At 38.3% G+C, this 23,250-nt stretch overlaps 2 protein-coding genes across 2 annotated transcripts in view; both read left to right on the forward strand.

The window, feature by feature from the left end:
* LOC139729147 (dipeptidyl peptidase 2-like) overlaps window positions 1–11,212 on the forward strand; it is a 13,062-nt gene extending 1,850 nt beyond the window's left edge. The window contains exons 3-11 of the mRNA XM_071640076.1: window positions 662–825; window positions 3,226–3,361; window positions 4,027–4,114; window positions 4,798–4,964; window positions 5,986–6,049; window positions 6,715–6,836; window positions 9,070–9,226; window positions 9,880–10,015; window positions 11,110–11,212. Of these exons, the coding sequence (XP_071496177.1) occupies window positions 662–825; window positions 3,226–3,361; window positions 4,027–4,114; window positions 4,798–4,964; window positions 5,986–6,049; window positions 6,715–6,836; window positions 9,070–9,226; window positions 9,880–10,015; window positions 11,110–11,212 (1,137 nt within the window). The remainder of the gene's footprint in view (window positions 1–661; window positions 826–3,225; window positions 3,362–4,026; window positions 4,115–4,797; window positions 4,965–5,985; window positions 6,050–6,714; window positions 6,837–9,069; window positions 9,227–9,879; window positions 10,016–11,109) is intronic.
* Window positions 11,213–21,980: 10,768 nt separating this feature from the next.
* LOC139729148 (uncharacterized) overlaps window positions 21,981–23,250 on the forward strand; it is a 95,061-nt gene continuing 93,791 nt past the window's right edge. Inside the window, exon 1 of the mRNA XM_071640077.1 lies at window positions 21,981–22,463. Coding sequence (XP_071496178.1) covers window positions 21,981–22,463 — 483 coding nt within the window. The remainder of the gene's footprint in view (window positions 22,464–23,250) is intronic.

Consider the following 23,250-nt stretch of genomic DNA (forward strand, 5'->3'; position numbering starts at 1 on the left):
TCTGATTTACTCAATTCCTTTTACTTTCTATTGTCATAATGTAAGAGACACCCACAATGGCCTGCTAGTCTTTAATAGATCGAGAATGAGAATGAAAATGATACCCCTTTGCTGACTTCAGAGACTAGCATGCATCATTGATCAGGAATCAAATCATTGATTATATCCTTAACTGTATCAAAGTTTTGAACAAAATAAAGAGTTACCTACTCATGTCCCAGTGGAGAACCATACACCATCTGCAATGAGAGCTAAATGAAAGAAATTGCTATCTTGATCTTATTTATTAACATGATATTAGAGAGCTCCCTGATGGAGTGGCCCTCCTCACCAAACCACCTCTTTCAGGCTGAATGTATTCTGCCACTCACATGATTGCACAAAATTGAATGTGTGGGACTTGCACAACTGAGTACTGTATGACAACATACCATGAGGACATAAGAAACTAGTAAGTTGCTTTAACCTGTGAACAGAGGCACTTTAATTATTCTTTTATGAATCACATATTTAGAGAATTTCCATGAGTTAGCAGAGGCTTGCTACAACAGGGAGTAGATGAAGATAATGAAACCAGCAATTCATATGATATCTATACCAATTGTATACCAAAAGATCTCTATGAATACATGAATATACTTGTACTTTCAATAAATTTCAGAGATATTATGGGAAGAGCCTGCCCTTCGGGAATGAGTCTTTCACCCCGACCAACTTGGGCCTCCTGACAGTGGAGCAGGCTCTAGCAGACTACGCCACACTCATCTCTTCACTACGAGTAGACCTGAAAGCCCAGGATTGTCCTGTGATTGCCTTTGGTGGAAGGTTAGATGTATATGTATGAAGAGTTTTATAGTTAAACGAGCTAACTCCATTTTCTGTTGAGTTGAGATATATTTGTGATTAAAGCTGGGTTTTTTTCAAGAAACAAGGAAAATGGATAATGATGATGATGATAATGATGATGATAATAATGATAATAATAATAATAATAATGATGATGATGATGATGATGATAATGATGATGATAATAATAATAATAATAATAATAATAATAATAATAATAACAATAATAATAATAATAATGATAATAATAATAATGATGATGATGATGATGATGATGATGATGATGATAATAATGATAATGATAATACATTTATAAAGTGCATAATAAGGACATGCTTCTCAATGTGCTGAATAAATAATAAGAAAATACAGGATATATTTGATTCGAACTACGAAAACATTCCTTGTTATGTTACAAGTAAGGTATCACTGAAGAGATTTTATTTAGCTCTATCTGATGATGGACTTACTTTCGTATGTGTAAAGGTGGTGCTTAACCTATTTGGTGATGAAACTCTTCATATGCTCTTCATGAGATCATGCATCAATTTCACATTCACTTCCATCTTCAAAAGCATATCTATTTTCAAGGCCTATTAAATTCAGGTTAGAAATATCAAGTCATGCATACAGAGGTGAAGATAGAAATGCAAACACAAGGAACGCAGGAATAAAAGGTTGGATATATATTACACTCTTCACTAGATCATGTTTTCATCAATTACACTTTCACTTTCAAAAGAAAATCTATTTACAAGACCTGTTAAAGGACAAGTCCGCTTTCATTAAATATACATGTGGATTGAGTGAATGCAGCAATATTAGTAGACACATCAGTGAACGTTTGGGGAAAATCAGACAACCCGTTCAAAAGTTATAAATTTTTTAAGTATCTGCACAGTCACTGCTGGATGACAAGACTACTACAGTGTATGACGTCACATGCGTACAACAATGTAAGGAAAATATAAAGAGAATTTCACAAACTTTTACTTTTTGAAAAAAAGTGCATGTTTCCTCGACTCGTCACCGATGTAAGTTAAGGGTAATATTATTCCCCCTTGCCTTCTGAAAGAGGGAAGTCCAAGTGTTCTTTTATTATGCGAGAAAATTGAAAATATCTTTGATTTTCTTTATATTTTCTTAATATTGTTGTACACATGTGACATCACAAGCTGTAGTAGTCTTCTCATCCAGCAGTGACTAAGCAGAAGCTTAACAAATTCATAACTTTAAAACGGATTGTCCGATTTTCCTCAAACTCTCACTGATGTGTTCTACTAATATTGCTGCATTCACTCAATTCACATGTCTATGAAGGTGAACATGTCCTTTAAATTCGGGCTAAAGGAGGGTCAAGTCATAAATATAGAGGTGCAGATAGAAATGCAAACACAAGGAACACAGAAATAAAAGCAAACAAAAAAATCTTACTGTTTCATGTAATACAATGTATACATTAGAACTAAAGTTATAGACATATACAAGGGGGGGGGGGGGGGAGGTGGAGAGATTTTATGTTATTCTGTCCAAGTACAGTTGATATGAGGGTTTTGCAAAAGGAAGTTTTTGAGCACAACCATGAACAATTTCTGTCTATCTTTCTATAAATGTACCTTTTGATATTTATTCTTGTTATAATATTCCAACTATCATTGGATATATCTAAAATCTCTATTTATGTGCAATTATTCATCTCTACAAATACACACATCTGTGGTATTTACCAATTAAACCTCTCAACCACTTCAACTTAGGCCTATTATTCAATCACTTTCATGAACTGTTACCCTCTCTACACATTTTTATGTGTATTCATATGCCTACTTATGACTATATGAATCTCTTACTCTATCTCTCTGTCTCTCTCTCTGTCCATTTATCAGTCTATGTATCTATTTATACATACATACATACATACATACATAATATATATATATATATATATATATATATATATATATATATATGTATATATATATGCATACACAGTATACATAAAACCAGAAATTTTCACATGCATGAAATTTTCATTAATTTTGCAAGGAACCATGATTCAAAGAATTATTTAAAGTGCATGTGAAAGTCTTGTCTAAAGTATGCATTGAATCCCAGTGGTAATTCACAAAAAAGGCTGTTGGCTCCAATTTGCAAAAATTTCATGCCGTAAATATTTCTGGTTTTACATTACAGACATGTATTAAATATCAGACACATTCTCTTTTTCGTTATCACTTCTTACTCTGGCCCATGAAATCCATTTTAATTATAACCATACTTATGTTCGTATTTGTCATAAGTCATTACCATTCTAATGAGTACCATTAGTATCCTCCAAGTAGATTTACCTTTCATTGTCGCTCGCTTTTCAAATCTTAGCTATGGAGGGATGCTGAGTGCGTACATGAGGTTCAAGTATCCCCACATCGTCCAGGGGGCTCTGGCGGCCAGCGCCCCCGTTCTCAGCACTGCCAACCAATCATCGCAGACCTACTTCTTTGAGCAAGTCACAAAGGTATGCCCACAGCTCAGGGGTTGATCTTTAAAGGTCCTGTTTACCTTTGGGAATAGTGATTTTAAAAAATGTTCAAGATATCACATTTGATACATATGTGTAGGTCTGCTGTATCACAAAACATCCTACCATACCAAATTTTTGCAATAAAGCCTAAAATATAAGGAGATATCAGTATTTTTCTTTTTAAACCCTAACTGTAGATGGTTTAGTCTGGCAACATTTTTATCATAACTATTGTATATATTTTGTCTATTTACCAATACTTAGCATTGGTTGTACAGATTCCAATCTTTACAGTGGTTGTTTCTATCCCAAACTTACATTTTGGAACTATTTTAAAGCACTAATGCTGGGTTTTTGTTTCATCTGCAAATGGTAGATTGTGCCTGTAAATATGCATCTAGGCCAGTCACCAGTCTGGAGTAGCCATATTGATTACACCACACGTGATGCTCTGTAGAAATTTGATCAAGTATGTGAATATGATTGCATGTATCATACCCCTGGTTGAATGTCTATGTGTTTAAGTATGTGCCACGTTGTGTGTGTCCCAGGCACAATGAAACCCAAACTGGGTATCCCTTTACATGAGTTTCATCTTAGTTTGGTTATCAGCATCCTTTTGTATCTTCGCTAAACCATATTTTGCTCTGTTCTTCTAGGACTTCCATGATGTCGATACCAAGTGTCCCGATATTGTCAGAGCTGGCTTTGAGAAACTGCAACAGTTGGCAGATGAAGGCACGAAGGGTGAGTGCTCTATTTCCTTTACATTCTTTGAAGTAAAAGGGTTTTTTAGGGTGTGGTCGTATCACATGGCATTACAGTGCTCACCCGCTGATCAGGTACTGCTTTAGTGCAATAGAATTTGATGTAACAGTTACGTTGTTTCCGCCGCTTAAACGGAACCATGAGCCGCTTAATGGCAACAAATTTTGCCTGAAACACCTCCATTGCCAATCAGTAGTGCCTGGAAATGATAAGTATATCCTTAGAAATAATCAGAGGGATTTCATTTCCTCACCAGAAGAGTTAAGAGGCAGTCCTTCTTAATCAGGAGAAAATCTTGTTTCCTGACCTCCTCCTGATTAAGCGGTGACCACTGTACTCCAATGCTGAATCTCAACAGTGACGATTTTGCAGATGGTCACTTATAACCACAGAACATTTTGTGCATGTGCATACCAGAGAATATTGCAGCTATCAAGGTAGGGCCAAAAGTACTTTCAAGTAAGTTAATGAAGGAATGAAACTTTTCTGTAAAGGACCACTTGATTGCCAAAGAAACCTGTAAGTTGTTGAAGTATTTGATCTGACAATTATGAATAAAGGAAACTCGTATTGATCCAATAGGGTATGTGACAAGCGCACAAGCCACTATCTTTCGCTTCATGAAGACAGAAATTAATATGCCTCGTAACTTGCATGCTTAGGTTTTAAGGAGATCAGCGAGGCATTCAAACTGTGCAAGACCCTGGTCGCCAAGTCTGAAGTCTACCACCTCCTGGGGTGGATCCGAAACTCCTTCACCTACCAGGCCATGCTGGATTACCCCTACAATGCCTCCTTCATGGGAAGCCTACCGGCTAACCCAGTCAACGTGAGTCTCAGGATGCATTTAAGCACTCTCCTAAAGCAAACCGAACTTCACTGAACCCGCGCCAGAGTGCTCAAACGCTCCTAAAGTGTACACTACCAAACCGAATCAAGCCAAAAGTGGATCACTTCGCGATGTGCTCCAAAAGGATACCGAAAGTGTACCAAAAGTTTGCATGTGCAGAAAGCGTGTACACACACATACATCATAATGCAAAGAGATAATTCTCTTTGTTTTGGACATCTGTAAGTAGTTTAAGCACACCAGGTAAATAACCCTGACGCTGCCAAATGCATGACCCCCTCTAAAAATAATTCATAAGGTCCGCTCTCTCCACAGAGAGTTTGAATGCTCCAAATTTGGCACAGCACGGGACGGTTCACTTTGGTTTGGTTAGCATTGGTATGCTTTTGAGCGCTTGAACGCACCCTCATTCAGCATCCTAGTATGTTTTCATTTCAACCATCAAAATAGTAGAAAATGGAAAATGACGACAGTGGAGACATTCATGGTAATATTTGATAACATTAATGACACTGATTATGAAGTAGTGATAAGATGATAGAGGGAAGTCGAAGAAGAGGAAAATGTTAAAGTTGAGGAAGTGGTTAAAGAGCAGGGTAACAGAAGAACTGATGATGATACTACCTGTATCTTTGAAAATTTCAGTACCTACCTTTCATTGACAATTTATTTGTAAATTGTAAGAGATATGTAATGGATAGTCCCCTCCATTACAGCTTAAATATTAGCAATGTTAGTGCTGCTGCTGCTGCTGCTATTTCTACCATATTTTTCAGAATGAGGTGATTATGTTGAAATTGGATTTGAAATTATAGATATTGTATTGATACTTTTAAGAACTGTGTTGTCAACCTGGCAATATGTATAGGAGCAGTTTACTTCTGAATGTTGATCTGCTGGATAATGAAACTTATATCAACGGTTTTATTAGAGTTTAAATCAAATTATTTGTTCCAGAAAATAACCAAGTGCATGAACTAATGCTGTTTTTTTTTTTCAGGTATCTTGTAAGTTGCTTCTGGACACGGAAGCTACACCCATGGAAGGTCTTGTGAAAGCGTCAGGTAAGATATGAGAGATGACACAAGTCTGTTGGAATCGTAACAAGAGTTATGATGCCACCTAGCATACCAAGATGCTTTATTATTCATTGCCAAGTTTTTGTACTAGTCATGACATGAGGAACAGTTTAATCGCTGGCAAATAATGATGCTGATGATGATGATGATGATGATGATGATGATGATGATGATGATGATGATGATGATGATGATGATGATGATGATGTTAATAATAATAACAGTAATAATGATCATCATCATCATCAACACAATCATAATCATAATCATAATTATGATTGTATTCATTATGATATTTGTATAATTATCATTAACTACATTAGTTACATCTAACCGACATGTTTTACACCTCTTCAGCAAGTATTCAACTTGCAGATAGCCAGGGAAAAAATTCCCTTTTTTGCCATATTTCAATTGTTTTGAACATTGACAATTAAAAAAATGCATCAAGATACAATTACCTGTTAGTTTTGGAATGTCAGAATTGCCCTTTTATAAAAAAGCTGTCTTGTTTAACAGGTTTGTGTGATTATTTATGTGATTTGTGTTCTCAGAAATGGATTCTTTGAACCATGGTGTGAATGACAAAATCTTTCGTTTTTGTTTTAATGTCACTGGTTAATGATGCAAAGCGATCTGTCTTCTCACAGCCTTGTACTACAACAGCAGCGGCACTCCTCTGAAGTGTTTCGATATATTCACTGAGTTCATCCAGTGTGCAGATCCGACGGGGTGCGGTCTGGGCACAGATAGCACTGCGTGGGACTATCAGGTGGGTTGGAATTTTGTGATACAAAATACATGTAGGAAATGAAGCAGAAAATTAGAAAGGTGCAACTTCTAATTGTTTATAAATTACGTTTTGTCTTTTACATTGTCATAGCTATTATGATGGTCACAAAAGATGTCTGCTATGATGTGTCCCTATTTGTTGTGTTGACATACTTTTGTCTTCTATTTTTGATTAACTCAAGATTGCCAGTTTATACCCAGCAGTTTTCCTGTCTGTACTTAAAGGGACTTACAGTACTGGTTGAGGTGGGGATTCGTGTTTTGAATATTCCTAAGTGAGATAATGAGAAACCTCTTATGAAATATGAAAGAGCATGTAATTTTAAGAAGGATTCAACATTTATTTGATGAAAATTGGTTTTCAAATGGCTGAGATAGCCAAAAAAGTGATAATAATAAAAGGCGACCTTCCACGCTTTTTATTAGGATCTCTTTGTTTCACCTTGTTCTTGGATATCTCAGCCATTTCAAAAGCGATTTTCATCAAATAAGCTTTTGATACCCCTTAGAATTGCATGCTCTGTGACATCTCATAGAGTGATTTCTGAATATCTCGCAAAATGTTAAAGGGTGTGTACAGTTCTGGGAGAGGTGTAGATTTAGCTTTTAACATTTTGCGAGATATTCAGAAAGCACTCTATGAGCTGTCAAAGAGCATGCAATTCTAGGGGGTATCAAAAGTTTATTGATGAAAATCGGTTTTGAGATCGGCTGAGATATCCAAAAACAAGGTGAAACAAAGAGATCCTAATAAAGTTGTGGCATGTCGCCTTTTCTTATTAGCACTTTTTTGGATATCTCAGCCATTTGAAAACCAATTTTCATCAAATGAATGTTGAATCCTTCTTGAAATTACATGCTCTTTCATATTTCATAAGAGGCTTTTCATTATCTCACTTAGGAATGTTCAAAACAAGAATCCCTACCTCAACCAGTACTGTACAGTCCCTTTAAAAGCTAAATCTTCACCTCAACCAGAACTGTACACACCCTTTAAAGGGGAGTACAAATACTCTTCTCAAGCCGAACTATGGAGGAATGATTCTGTGAATGACAATCAATGTTTTGTAAATGACTTTGTGCGTGTGAGTTTGCACATATGTAAGTATAACATCAGCAGAAAGGAATATTCATGTGCAAAACTTACCCAAACCCAGGAGACATAGAAATACAAGAAAAAGAAAATTAAGGATTGCTGCATGTAGCTGCAAAAAGAGTTTTGTATGCAGAAATGTAAGTTTGCTGTCTGTTTAGCCTATGCTGCTACTACGATTTGAATAGCGTGTGTCTGAAAACCACTTTGCCATATAGATTAATATACAAATGATGCACAGGATAGAGTGCATTAGTGAAGGCGTATAGTGCACTCGAGGGTATTTACAATTGTGAAACATGCACTACATTGTAAATACCCGAGAGTGAGCTACGCCTCCACTAACGCCACGAAATAATCCTGTGCATCATTTGTTTTATAAAATGGGTCGAAAATTCGAAAACTAACAGCATTTTTCAGTGTTTTTCACGTACCTTTGTGGGTCAAGACGTTCGAAGATGTTCGTCCCAAACATTTACGCACGTCGCACTCGGAAATCCCGCACATACAGTATAAGTATGATGGGGGGTTAGGTTTCCGGACACTTAAGTTCCCGCATGAAAACTTACTTATTTGACATAGAATATGCACCCTTTACCTTAAAGACTTGATATAGACTCCTCATATAGGCCTACTAGACAACATACTCTGAAAACGGCGTGAGAATTTACCTGCTAAATCGTTGGATTTGCCCTTCAAAGTGACTCCATGTACGCGTCCGGTCCCACAACGCTTGGTCTACTGTACTGTACAAAGTGTACGTATATAAGAGTATACATACGCCACACATGTTATGCACAAGGGAAGAAAGGCCGGCCGGCCGGCAGCCCAAACTAGAAGTTGTTTACAGGATTGACAGCGCGTACTGTATGTATGCATGCCATTCAAAGGAGCCACCGCGCGCACAGACGATCGGCAATAGGATTTAACAACGGTGGATTTAACACGCAGTGCGATGAGACTAGAGTAACCAAAGCACACGTGACTCATTTCAGCACTTCCTATTGGCTACATTCTTGAACCCATTTTATAATGCCCCATATTAGAAAATGTCAGTTCGTTTCTGCTCCAACTTGTTTATTTGTGGTTCGTTCCTATTATCTGTGTTCTTGTCACAAAGGCCTGCACCGAGGTCACTATGCCAGCTGGGAGCACCAACATGACAGACATGTTTCCCAGCATGCCGTTCACCCTGGAGATGCGGACGGAGTACTGCAAAGACAAGTATGGCGTCGTTCCTCGAGGCGACTGGTTGGCAATACAGGGCTTCGGAAAAGGTTAGCAGTATGCGGCATTGGTCTTTTACTAACAGACTTCTGTATGTGCAATATAGTTTGCTGTATTTTGATTTTTGGGTTTATGCAAGTCAAACAGTATCTATGAAATTCGCAACTTGTGAAAATATTGTTTTCCCTTTAATACACAAATGCATTGCACACAATCTCAAAACGTGGCAATTGCATTGAAAGTTTTCTTCTAGTATGAGGTAATACTGTTTTTCATTCCATCAATATGGTTCTAGTTTGGAATTTTACCATTCACTGCATGTTCCAATTAATTGATTAATTAATTGCTAAAAATTAATGTTCAATGCAGCCCAACACCAATTCTTCATAAGTCTGCTTCATGTCTTTGTTTTGACTGATTCAATTTCAGTCAAATTCATGAAATTCTTCCGTAGATGTAGGGCAATTTGTCAATCAGTTGATTCAATTTTGTTGTAAAGTGATCTGTGCGACTGTGTACTATGCTCATGTACAAATCTATGAGTTAGTGGGCATGGGTTCAAGTGTGTGTGTGTTCATTTGATGGAAATCAATTGCATGATATAAATTAACTCACATTGAATTGATATAAGTAATTCTAACATGAATTATATTGAATAGAAATTCAACAAATTTTCATTTCTGAAAAATAAAAAATGTTGTAGGCCTCTCACAGTCCTCCAACATCATCTTCTCCAACGGCCTGCTTGACCCGTGGAGAGGGGGCGGGATCACAGAGAGCCTGTCCGAATCCCTAGTAGCCATTCCTGTACCACAGGGAGCACATCACCTCGATCTAAGGTAAGATATCGGTATCTGTTGTCTTCCATGGCTTTCATTGAAGGGATGGATGAACCACTATTCCTTCAGCGCATAGTAATATTTGTATATGTACAGTGGACTCCCTTTATAACGAAGTCCTCGGGACCAGCAGTTTTCTTTTTTAATATAGAAATTTCATTATATCTGAACAAATGAACAATAAAAAAAAAACATCTACGTAAACAAGCACTGAATTGATCAGTGTTTTAGTAGTAGCCATGATAAAATATCATGGGCGTAGGTACACAAGCAGGATTTGAACCTACGACCTCCTGATCTCCAGACAGGCATCATTAATTTTTCATGAATTTGAAAAAAACAACAACATAGAACCGATAATGTTGCGGCGTGAATTTTGATTTTGTTGTAACCAGAATTTTGTTACTGGCTATTACCTTGTTCGCTATAATGAGAGTGCACTGTACTTAGATAGTTCTTTTCTGCAGTTGAAGTTGATATACTTAACTCATCTCATGTGATACTAAGTGTAAGCACTCTTCTAATATTGTGAAAATGAAAATGTTAATAAGATTTCACTTTGCTAAACCCAACAATCCATTCGTATTGATGATACATAGAATTGTCCTTTGGTGAACTACCTTCTTTCCCTGTTCATGCTTGTACTTCATTTCAAGTTTTTGTGACGCATCTATCTCTAAGATGCAGAAATAGATTATCAGGTTTTGTTGGGCAATAAGACATCTGAAAAAATCAGCAAGTCACTTGACAATGTCAAAGTGTAAAGCGTCACCTACTGTAAAACCTGAAATTTTCGCATGCATAAAACTTTCGCAAATTTCCTTACCTTGACAATGTCAAAGTGTAAAGTGTACAGCGTCACATACTTCGGTAAAACGTGAAATTTTTGCATGCATTAGGCTTTCGCGAATTTCCTAGGGAACCACGATTCATTAAAGTAAAATGCATTGCATGCCAGTGCAATACCGCACACCATCATGGTCGGCAATTTGTGAAAGTTTCATGCCACGATTGTTTTCTGGTTGCACACTTATCAAGTATCAAGTGTAAAGTTCCATTTCATTTGTTGCTTCTGATTCATTTTTTGTCACCAGAGGATCGAACCCAAAGGATCCAGAGTCTGTTATCCAGGTTAGGAGCCAGGAGAAACTCATCATTAAGACTTGGCTTGACACGTGGAGGAATGGAAGAGACTGAAATACCTGATGGTTTCAAAATCTCGCTGAAACTGTGAACTGAAACATCGCTCTGAATTCCACTTTCTTTTTCGTTCTTTCTTTCTTTCTTTTTGTTCTGGCTACCAAAGTGCATGACCTGATTGAGAAAGCATCACTGTTCATTTTTTTTCAAAACACTAATCATACATTCTCACAGGAAAATGCATGATGAAAACACAGTAATGGGTGACAACCTAAATTTCATTTCCCCCCCCCCCCCCCAAGATATGGAGTGTGTGGCATTGGAGTTCTCCAAGCAACTATCTTACTACAAATTTGGGACCTGGATGGGTGGTGGTGGGGGGGGGGGGGGAGGGGAGAGGTTGTACTTGATTGTCCAGCATGTTTTTTAATAGATTTGAGCTTTGACAGTACAGCCCTTCTCAGAGTGTCTAGAACAATCACAATGATACATTGGTACGTATAATTATATATATATATATATATATATATATACACACATATGTATGTATTTTTTCTTCTTCTCCTTTTCAGAGGGATCGGAGAGGAGTGGTGTTGTTATTATGCTACGTTCAGTTTTCACAAATCATGATCTTCCTGAAATTTGCTTCTTTTTTTTTGAGGCTTCATTTTCATGTTTTAAAGACTTCAAGAAAAATTGTCGAAGAAAGAAGAAAACATGATACTGTGAGTAGATTTCATCAGTGAAATTTTGCAAATTTGTGCAATTCCGTGATTGGAAGATATACCATTTGGATGCATGTACTGCCTGTCCACTGACTCTGTTCTCCATCTGTACATCAATATGGACCTTCCAGTCAATCCATAGGATCTGAAATAGTGGCAATATAGTAGTTGTAGTTTAAGTGGTTCATCTGATCAATCATGTTTAATTCATCTCTTTATTCATCTGTGTCATTTTTGTTCCTTGTCAATTCCAGTGTTGTTTCTATGTGATGCTAAGCGTAAATCAGAGCAGCAGCAAGATTTCCTTCTAGATCCCTTTGATTTTGTACTCTTTATTTTACGGGTCACAATTACTTGTTCAATTGGTCAAATTTACTTGCTCAGGAAGGCTTCTTGTGCTTCAATCGAGAGCGGGATGTAAAGCTGTACCGTTTTTGTTCTTTTGTAATTTCTTGGAGTGCAGAGGCACTGAAGTGAATTATGTATATCTGCATATATACATAATATATGCATATTCATGTTATTCATATATTCATATTGCAGAAATGAGAAATATGATGAGATAGAGGACTGTATCTGATTCAGTATTGCATTGTCTAATATGGGGAAAGTTGCAGACAGGTCAGAAACTGATCTTTTTTATGTAACTCACACTAGTATTTTTTTTTTTAAGTGCTATCATGGAATGTGATGTGATAAATTTTGATATTGAATGAGGCTGAAGAGAAGTTTACCACACAGAAAGTAAGGAGTGAACAAAGCTATAAATGATGATGGTAATTCCCAGCATTAGTATGGCACCATATATCTGTGAGAAAAACACTAAAAAGAGCAAACCCATCCAAGATAGTATAATAATTACTCTGATGAAAATCAGATGGATTTTTTTTTTTAGGTATATGCAGTGCTGATAAGATTTATATGCATTTTATGGATGTGAGTATGAAGCAACACTTGATCCTTTGTGGATGTATGTTTTAATGATATTTTTATTCAAATTTTTATGCAATAAAGATATGGATATTTCTTCACAAAAAGAGCTTTTGATATCTCTATGTGATGTACACTGTGGTTATGAAGATATGTACAAGTGAACTAAGCATGTGTTTTCATTATGTCTCTGTCATGTGATGCAGTTGTTGTTCTCATTCATGTGTGTTTACTTTTTTTATATCTTCTGCTGTCGTTATGCTAGTTGCTAGTACTCAAAATAGTATTCAACTATTTTTTTAAATATATGTATCAGATTTAGTATCATATTTTCATTACTGATTGACACTGCATAGACCATAGAACACATACACAAACTAGTGAAGACACACGCCTTAATAAAAAATTAAAAAAAAGGAAATAAATATTGAACCCCTGAAAAATATGGAATTGAGATTTAATAGTCCTCACACACCACCACCCCCTCCCCCCCCCCCCCCCCCCCCCCCCCACACACACACACACACACACTTACCAGAGTGGTGGCCTGGTGGGGTCTTCAATCAAATGTCTATGTGAATCTTCAGGTCTACTTTGATTTACTGGGCTAACATTATGTCATAGCATTGAAACTTTTCACTACCATACAAGTAACGCGGAACCAGATGGGAGCAGCCCTCCCCCCCCCCCCCCCCCCATTTTGGGCTCTTGAAAAAAAACAAAAACAAAACAAAACAAAATCCATGACTTTCCGAGGGTTCCGTCTGGAGATTTTGCCCAAGCGAGGCGTAAACTATTGCCCCCCCCCCCCCCACACACACACACACACACAATTCACTCAATAAAAAACAACAACAACAACAACAAAATCATTCCGCGGCCCCAGTCTGCGCTAGGTAATCACTGAATTACACCAATCACAATCGTACAAATAATCACCATTTACTACACGTAGAGGGAATTCAACTTGGCCAATTGTGTGACTTTTGCTGATAGATGGCGCTCTTCCTTGATCATGCTCATGCTTATACGTTTCTGAATTGGATGTATCCAAGAGGCAGAAGAAAACGCGTTATGTATGCAATGGAAAGGGGCGGGGTGCGATAAATTGGGATTTACATAGATTTCACTTGATTTATTTTAACTTTTGCAAGGCAAAGGTATGCTGGCAACACGTTCTAATTTGAGAAATTAATGATAGATAAATATCTGTAAAACCTGTATGATGCAAAAAGGATGTACCATGTACAGTATAAGTTTCTGACGAACCCGCTGCGTAGCCGCAGTCGGCCACAAAAATAATGCAACTTTTAAAACGCCGCCTCGATTCCGTGGAAGTTAATATTTTGAATTGTTTTAATATTATTTCATGGAATACCTGGACCGTGTTGTGTTTTGTTCTGGTTTGTTTTTGAAAGACATCGACAGACGAGCACAAGAGGCCCAAGCCTATAAAAATTTAAGTATAAGCTCTCCTTGAGATACAACTTCATTTGACGTAATTTAACGATTTGAAAGTATTGCGGGATGAAAAGAAAGATATAAAGAGAAGGATGAGAGAGAGAGAGAGAGAGAGAGAGGGAGAGAGAGAGAAAGAGACAGAGAATAGAACATGAAGCGAGTATAGTCAAAGCAATTAAGTGACACATCTTGAATTGACAGAAATAAATCCTTTTATCATCAACCATTCGTGTTTACAATCTCGAGAAATGTCACTAATCGCATAAACACATTACCATAGCTTCATCAAAAACATATTCTGCGTAGCTATAGTTACGTACTTCTCATGATTAATGTAATTTACTACAGATGATTTTCCACGCAGATCTCGACGCATATTGATTTCATAAACGCCATGAGCGCCTGACTTGGCGGATACCGGCGCTATACAAGACTTCATCATCATCAACTTATATGATTTTAACTTTGCCCGTAACTTGAGACGCCTTTAACTGTGGTTATTACCATTCATTTCCGAAACATTTACAAAATCAACAATTTAATTAGGATTCGTAGATAGATGAAATGCAATGAATTCATTTTGAACCGACTGTGTGCTTTGAGTGTCAATTTGCACAGAAACCGCATGGCGTTGTACACTCTGCAAAAGAAAGAACCGAAACCCCATTGATATATCTGATGGCAGGAAGAGATCATCGTGCGTCATGTTCATGGGTAGAACATTATTTCACACAGATATCAGTATTTCAATCGATTTAACCACTCATGAGAGGAGCGGAAACTTATTCATAAATAATAAGTGTGTTATATTTTAATCAGAAGTTATTGTAAAGGCTAGGTGACGCAATTGTACTTTCGATAGCCCCTTAAGTAGACAAAATGGTAAGACAGTGGAATTGCGTGCTATACTTTACTCATACATAGGAAATATGTGAAAGATAAAGTGACTGAAAATACTGCAAAGGAAATACCAGGATAAAAGAAAAATACTATTGACTGGAAAACCCCAGAAATACATCACATATCTTAGGTTTCACTTGCATTCAAGCTGTTACTAACCGCTGTAATGATCACTCTCGTTTATATTCGCTTTATTTATAGAGAATACTCAGTGAGATGTTCCGGACCTATAAGCAACGGCGTAGCCAGGATTTCATCTTAGGGGGGGGCGGTTAGTCTGCGAGGGAGCGAAGCGACCGAGCCCGAGCGAGCGGAGCGAGCGAGGGGGGGAGGGTGTGGGAGGGGGGTGTCCCCCCTCCCACGGTAAGAACTTTTTGCATTTTGATGTTGTAAATGGTGCAATTTGATGCATGTTTTTGCGCGTTTTATCGACATGAAACAGTCCCACTTGTTTAAGGTAGCAGTTTATTTTGATGTCGATTATTATTGAACAATTTGCCTGTAAAATTGTATAATTTAAATACACTTCTTGTATCAATTCTTTTCACTGAATCATGAACGCGACTGAACCCGAGCGAGCGGAGCGAGCGAGGGGGAGGGGAGGGTGTGGGAGGGGGGTGTCCCCCCTCCCACGGTGAGAACTTTTTGCATTTTGATGTTGCAAATAGTGCAATTTGATGCTTGTTTTTGCGCGTTTTATCGACGTGAAACAGTCCCACTTGTTTAAGGTAGCAGTATATTTTAGTGTAGATTATTATTGAACAATTTGCCTATAAAATGGTATCATTTAAATACACTTCTAGTATCAATTCTTTTCACTGAATATCATGAACGCGACTGAACGCGAGCGAACGGAGCGAGCGAAGGGCAAGGGAGGGGAGGGTGTGGGAGGGGGTGTCCCCCCTCCCACGGTAAGAACTTTTTGCATTTTGATGTTGTAAATGGTTCAATTTGATGCATGTTTTTGCATGTTTTAACGAGTTGAAACAGTCCCACTTGTTTAAGGTTGCAGTATATCTTGATGTAGATTATCATTGAACAATTTGCCTGTAATATGGCATGATTTAAATACACTTCTTGTATTAATTTTTTCATGAATATCATGAACGCGACTGAACCCGAGCGAGCGGAGCGAGCGAGGGGGAGGGGAGGGTGTGGGAGGGGGGTGTCCCCCCTCCCACGGTAAGAACTTTTTGCATTTTGATGTTGTAAATGGTGCAATTTGATGCATGTTTTTGCGCGTTTTATCGACGTGAAACAGTCCCACTTGTTTAAGGTAGCAGTTTATTTTGATGTCGATTATTATTGAACAATTTGCCTGTAAAATTGTATAATTTAAATACACTTCTTGTATCAATTCTTTTCACTGAATCATGAACGCGACTGAACCCGAGCGAGCGGAGCGAGCGAGGGGGAGGGGAGGGTGTGGGAGGGGGGTGTCCCCCCTCCCACGGTGAGAACTTTTTGCATTTTGATGTTGCAAATAGTGCAATTTGATGCTTGTTTTTGCGCGTTTTATCGACGTGAAACAGTCCCACTTGTTTAAGGTAGCAGTATATTTTGGTGTAGATTATTATTGAACAATTTGCCTATAAAATGGTATCATTTAAATACACTTCTAGTATCAATTCTTTTCACTGAATATCATGAACGCGACTGAACGCGAGCGAACGGAGCGAACGAAGGGGGAGGGGAGGGTGTGGGAGGGGGTGTCCCCCCTCCCACGGTAAGAACTTTTTGCATTTTGATGTTGTAAATGGTTCAATTTGATGCATGTTTTTGCATGTTTTAACGAGTTGAAACAGTCCCACTTGTTTAAGGTTGCCGTGTATCTTGATGTAGATTATCATTGAACAATTTGCCTGTAATATGGCATGATTTAAATACACTTCTTGTATTAATTTTTTCACTGAATATCATGAACGCGACTGAACCCGAGCGAACGGAGCGAGCGCGGGGGAGGGGAGGGTGTGGGAGGGGGGTGTCCCCCTTCCCACGGTAAGAACTTTTTGCTTTTTGATGTTGCAAATGGTGCAGTTTGATGCATGTTTTTGCGCGTTTTATCGACGTGAAACAGTCCCACTTGTTTAAGGTAGCAGTATATTTTGGTGTAGATTATTATTGAACAATTTGCCTATAAAATGTTATTATTTAAATACACTTCTAGTATTAATTCTTTTCACTGAATATCATGAACGCGACTGAACCCGAGCGAGCGGAGCGAGCGAAGGGGGAGGGGAGGGTGTGTCCCCCCTCCCACGGTAAGAACTTTTTGCATTTTGATGTTGCAAATTGTGCAGTTTGATGCATGTTTTTGCGCGTTTTATCGACGTGAAACAGTCCCACTTGTTTAAGGTAGCAGTATATTTTGGTGTAGATTATTATTGAACAATTTGCCTATAAAATGGTATTATTTAAATATACTTCTAGTATTAATTCTTTTCACTGAAAATCATGAACGCGACTGAACCCGAGCGAGCGGAGCGAGCGAAGGGGGAGGGGAGGGTGTGGGAGGGGGTGTCCCCCCTCCCACGGTAAGAACTTTTTGCATTTTGATGTTGCAAATGGTGCAATTTGATGCATGTTTTTGCGTGTTTTAACGAGTTGAAACAGTCCCACTTGTTTAAGGTTGCAGTATATCTTGATGTAGATTATCATTGAACAATTAGCCTGTAATATGGAATGATTTAAATACACTTCTTGTATTAATTTTTTTCTCTGAATATCATGAACGCGACTGAACCCGAACGAGCGGAGCGAGCGAGGGGGGAGGGGAAGGTGTGGGAGAACTTTTTGCATTTTGATGTTGCAAATGGTGCAATTTGATGCATGTTTTTGCGTGTTTTAACGAGTTGAAACAGTCCCACTTTAAGGTTGCAGTATATTTTAGTGTAGATTATTATCGAACAATATGCCTATAAAATGGTATCATTTAAATAATCTTCTTGTATTAATTCTTACACTGAATATCATGAACGCTGTCTGTTCAGCAATCAAACAGAAAAAGCATGCACACGAGGGTGTAGATGATAGGGGCATATCCCCTCCCACACGAACGTGATTTTGCGTTTTCAGACCTGAAATTCAGCGATCTGGTGCAAATTTTTGGTGCAATACTTTTTCATCGAAGTGTTAAAATCACGGAATTTAGCTCTTATTCCGAATGTGCACCATCTGTGTGTATGTATAAAGTCTAGTGAGGTAGAGCTTAGGGGAAGGGGGATTTCCCCTCCCGCTCGCGGAGCTTTTGCGTTTTTAGAATTGAAATAAAGCGATCTGGGTATAGCCACAGTCTACTTCTATGCATGGCGGAAGGGGGGGGGGGGGGGAGGGGCGGGCGAGCAGGGAGAAGGCGTGGGCGAGTGTTATCTCCACCCTTCCCTTCCGATGGAGCTTTTGCCTTTTTGAGGTTGAAATTGAGATATCTCGTATACGCATATTTGATGGAATCAACATTTGGGAAATCACAAAAAAAAAAAACACCAACTGATGGGGAGGGGGGGGGGGGACTGAGGGAGGAAAGGGTCGATTAAAAGGGGAAACTCCCCTTATACATGAGGGAACCTTGAGTTTTCGGAATATAAGTGATAAGTCTTGTGCACTCAGAATTATTCATAATTTTTGTGCAAATCTAAAAAGTGTACTAAGCTAGGGAAAGAGGCACAGAGGGGGAGGGTTTGGGAGGGGGTTTCCCCCTCCCAAGCACGAGAGATTTTGCATATTTTGAATTGAAATTCAACGATCTGGTGCACAATTTGAGTGAAATATTCAAAAAAATATCTTATTTGATGAAAGGTTGCAAAGGAGACCCGCTTCATGTGCATGCATACAGTATACACGCATTTTTTTTCCGCCTCCCAAATCCCCGGTCCAAATCTTAGGGGGGGCGACCGCCCCCATCGCCCCCCCCTGGCTACGCCAGTGCCTATAAGTTGCATAATATGGTCAGTGCAAACTCAGGCTTATCAAACTTTGTAGTCATATTCGTGCTCAGACATTTATGTAATAGACACGACAGACAGATATACAATAATGAGAGCTTTCAGAAACAACAACTATTACACACATTCACACACAAATACATATATACAGGCACACACACACACACACACACACACACACACACACACACACACACACACACAACCGTTAATAAGTAGGCCGTAATACTATGTAAAAAATAGATATATATAAAATATATATAACGGGACCCTCCGAACGATAACTATAAAAATAGAGAATCAATCCAAATACAATTCAGGGTATACAAAACTATAACTTATTACAAACATCTTACAGAAACTCCCATCCGATTTGCTACAGTGGTCAAAGAGAAATGAAGTTCTTTGCAGAGCATGTCAGGAATGCCTTTCCTCCAAGTTCTGTCCATTGTGTTGACACATTATATGCAGTTCCAAGAGCATCCAAGTGCCTAACTTGGAAGAAACATACCGATGACATACTTTACAACAATCCACATTTCTCTGTGACCACATAACCAAATTGAATGGGGTTTTCTGAGAGGTAAGATGTTATATTTTTAGACTCTGAAATAGCATTCAGATAGTTTAAATAAATTGAAAGTTATCAATGCGGAAATCCGGTTGTATATATTATGAAGAGTTTGTTCGTAAAAACCGATAAGTCCATATTTGCCAGTTGGAGATATTTGCCATTACAGGTTCAGAAAAATAAAAAGAATAACAAGAAATTTTTAGCTTCTTTTGACCATAACTTCAAAAATTTACCTTATATGTAGTGACCAATATATCATTTAAAAGGTATTATTTTGTACTTTATGACAGAGACGGTACTTCAAAATCTTCAAATATGGACTTATCGGTTTTTGCGAACAAGCTCTTCATATCTTTTTTTTTGGGGGGGGGGGGCATACTGCATATGCACTGCAACATCTCCAATATTGAAAGATAACTGCATCTATATCGGTATGTCTTACTTTCTTTCTGGTGATAGTTTGTCCACACTCGAGAACATGTGTGTGTGTAAGCCTCCTATAGACAAAATTAGACACTTCATAAAATCTCCGTTCACCCTTCTCAGATTGTTATTGCATTTCTTTCTTATTTTCGGTGTGGGGAGGAGGGGTAGGGTAATATGGGTTTAGGATCTTAGATGGGGAAAGTTATTGTAAAGTTGTAAGGAAAAACAATTATTTTTGCTTTACGGGGAAGCTTGACGGGAAGGGAAAGAGAGGGAAGAAAAAGAGTCTGAATTTGTTCTGGATTCTCAGCGTATTTTTTTCATCATGTCCCAACCATTTCTAATAGACGAGATGTTTCCTTCAGACAGTCTTGTGCAATCTGTCTAAGCTATTTCACTGTAATCATGCGTGATGTCTAGCTCTTTGCACGCCTACTTGATGAAACTTTTTTTTTTAAATTGAGAAATAAATCATTGATTTAAAAAAAAGATCCTTGTCAGGAGTGACTTTGATATAACAAGCTGCTGAAGATAAAACGAACAGAAGAATGAAAGTATCACCGTCCTTCGACGAAGACCAGTTAAAGAGAGTTCAAAGTTGAATGTATCAAAGTTTCATAAGATGATTTGGGGAATCAGGCGGACTTGTGGCGGCCAATATGCAAATCATTGATTGTGACGTGTTGATGTCATCTCAAGCTCCCTTTGCACACGGGTACACACTACACAAACATTCATTCATATTAATTTGTTGATGATTTAACAACTTAGGTTCAAATACTATCCTTAATAAAAAAAAATATTGAGATTATCAGCTATTGCTTAATCCTAACAACGTCGGGACAGATTGAAATTATTTAAATTATTCCCAAAATCTTACCACTGAAGAAAAGTATACAGAAATCCAAGCATGTTTTAGTTTAAGCAAATCAATATTGAGCACGTCCTCATAATAATAATAAGCATTGTGTGATTTTGACTGATATCACTGCAGTGATTCAGCCTTGTGTAAATTTAATTTACGGAGACTAACAATGCCCTGCTAGGTTGAGGTTCTGGAACTTTTAATCGTGGAAATTTACTCGGAAGTCATAAATAGGTTAGACCCATCCAGAAAATCGGTACATACTACACTGTACTTGAAAATTTAAAATCTTGCTTACCATGTACACAAAACAAGGAAACATTGAAATCATAAATGCAATTATGATCATAATGAAAACAAAGCTATACGCTTCAAGCTAGAGGTTTAATATTCCATCTAAACATCTATACGGGCCCCTACTGTGGTGGTTGTTGTATGATTCTCACAGCTGAGTCAACTTCTGCGAAAAGTTTTACAAGAGGTCACGAGCTTATGTTTACATTGGCTTCCATTGCACGCTCACTGGTTCGACAAAGACTTCGTAAAGTGCATGGCGGGCACTTTACTTACATTGATAAAAGGGAAGAGGGCTCAAATCGATTTGCGTCTTTTCAAATATGACACAATTACAGCATTGAAGCTTCACTTTTTCGTTGGATCGAGAACAAGGAAGGGATAAACGCTTGAATAGCCCGCAATCGGTCAATGGCAACCATCTAATTTACATATCATGGATATTCATCAAAGCCAACTTCTTTGAAAGGGGATTGGCTGATGACGTCATGTGACAAATATTTGCATGCATAATTGAGTGTACATCTAGCAACAATACGGCGGACGCCATGTTCAAAAAGTGACAACAGGTGAAACTGGCTGACGTATGGAATATGACACTTTCTACGTGACACCGTCGGATTTTCGAGGATTTGAGATAAGTGTGATGTCAATATTCGATTGTGACGACCTTCTGGCGGATATGTAGTTGAGTTTGTAGTCTGAAAACATGAACGCTATCCATTATTCTGGGCGGCCCATTCATCGCGGCGGCCAACAGATATCCGCGACAGGGCAAAATTTCGATCCCACCGTGGCGGCTCTCGTGTCTTCGATGAGGCAGGATCTGGTGGTTCCCGAGTCATCTTCGACTCCCATCCCAAATGGCTACCAGTCTTATTCCCCTGGTTCAACTCAGATGGATATCTACACTCCGATCACTCCACCGCCCGAATTCCGTGGTGGAATATCCCCAGTACCGAGTGGCGGCTACCAGGGGCCGGCGAATTCGTACGACTACCGGCAGGAGAGCGTGAAAGTTGACCATCCACGCCAGCGAAATGGGCGGACAAGTCCGTTGGTGTACGGGCGCGGTTTCATGATCAGCGGCACTCCATCGCCTCGGTCCCCGAGAGAGTCCGGGCAACAATCCGCTCACTACTATGCTCATCAGCAACAATCGCCCCATAAACACGTACACGAGAATAACCAGGTAGTCCTTCACTCAGTTGACTAGAATACAAATTCTGCCATCTTAACCATACTGTTTGATGTCAAAAATATACCTTATTAATTAGGGAATGTACCATTCCATTGACAAAAACAAATTAAAATCACTGGTTTACCACAATCAATAGGGAAATTGAAGATACCCGAGATCACAACTAGTATTCAATAAAATCTCTGCATGAATGACCTTTCCTACTAATCATACATGTACTTGTTCATGTAACACAATGTACAGTGGACTCCCATTATAACGAAGTCCTCGGGACCGGCAGTTTTTTTTCATTATATCGGAATTTCGTTATAACCGAACAAATAAACAATAAAAATACATAGGGTGGATGACATTGCAGCCCAAATTTTTATTTCGTTATAACCGGAATTTCGTTATAACCGTGTTCGTTATAACGGGAGTGCACTGTAATTATTTGATAATGATCATTGCCATTTATGAATATAAAATTTAAAACTTTGATATAGAGTCTAAATGGTAGGGTTTGCTAGACTGATGAGCGTGTCATGACTCTGGATTTCAGTTTTCTTGCACTTGTTTAGCCATAAATACTGCAGTCGTTGAAATGTAGTTTTACTCAGACCTTTTTTTCTTCATGCCTCATTTCCCGAGTTAAACAGAAACCAAGGATGAGTGTTTCTGTTGAGCTTGGTGTTGCGATCTCTATTTTTGTTCAATGAAAGAAGGATCTTGTATTTGTCCGACATATTAAATTCAGCTAAGCACGTGATAATTTTCTTCTTTTTTTTATAACCATCCT

The sequence above is a fragment of the Diadema antillarum genome, unplaced genomic scaffold (assembly GCF_040938485.1).
Source record: "Diadema antillarum isolate AM-2024a unplaced genomic scaffold, OU_Dant_1.0 seq00000220_RagTag, whole genome shotgun sequence".
Taxonomy (NCBI): domain Eukaryota; kingdom Metazoa; phylum Echinodermata; class Echinoidea; order Diadematoida; family Diadematidae; genus Diadema; species Diadema antillarum.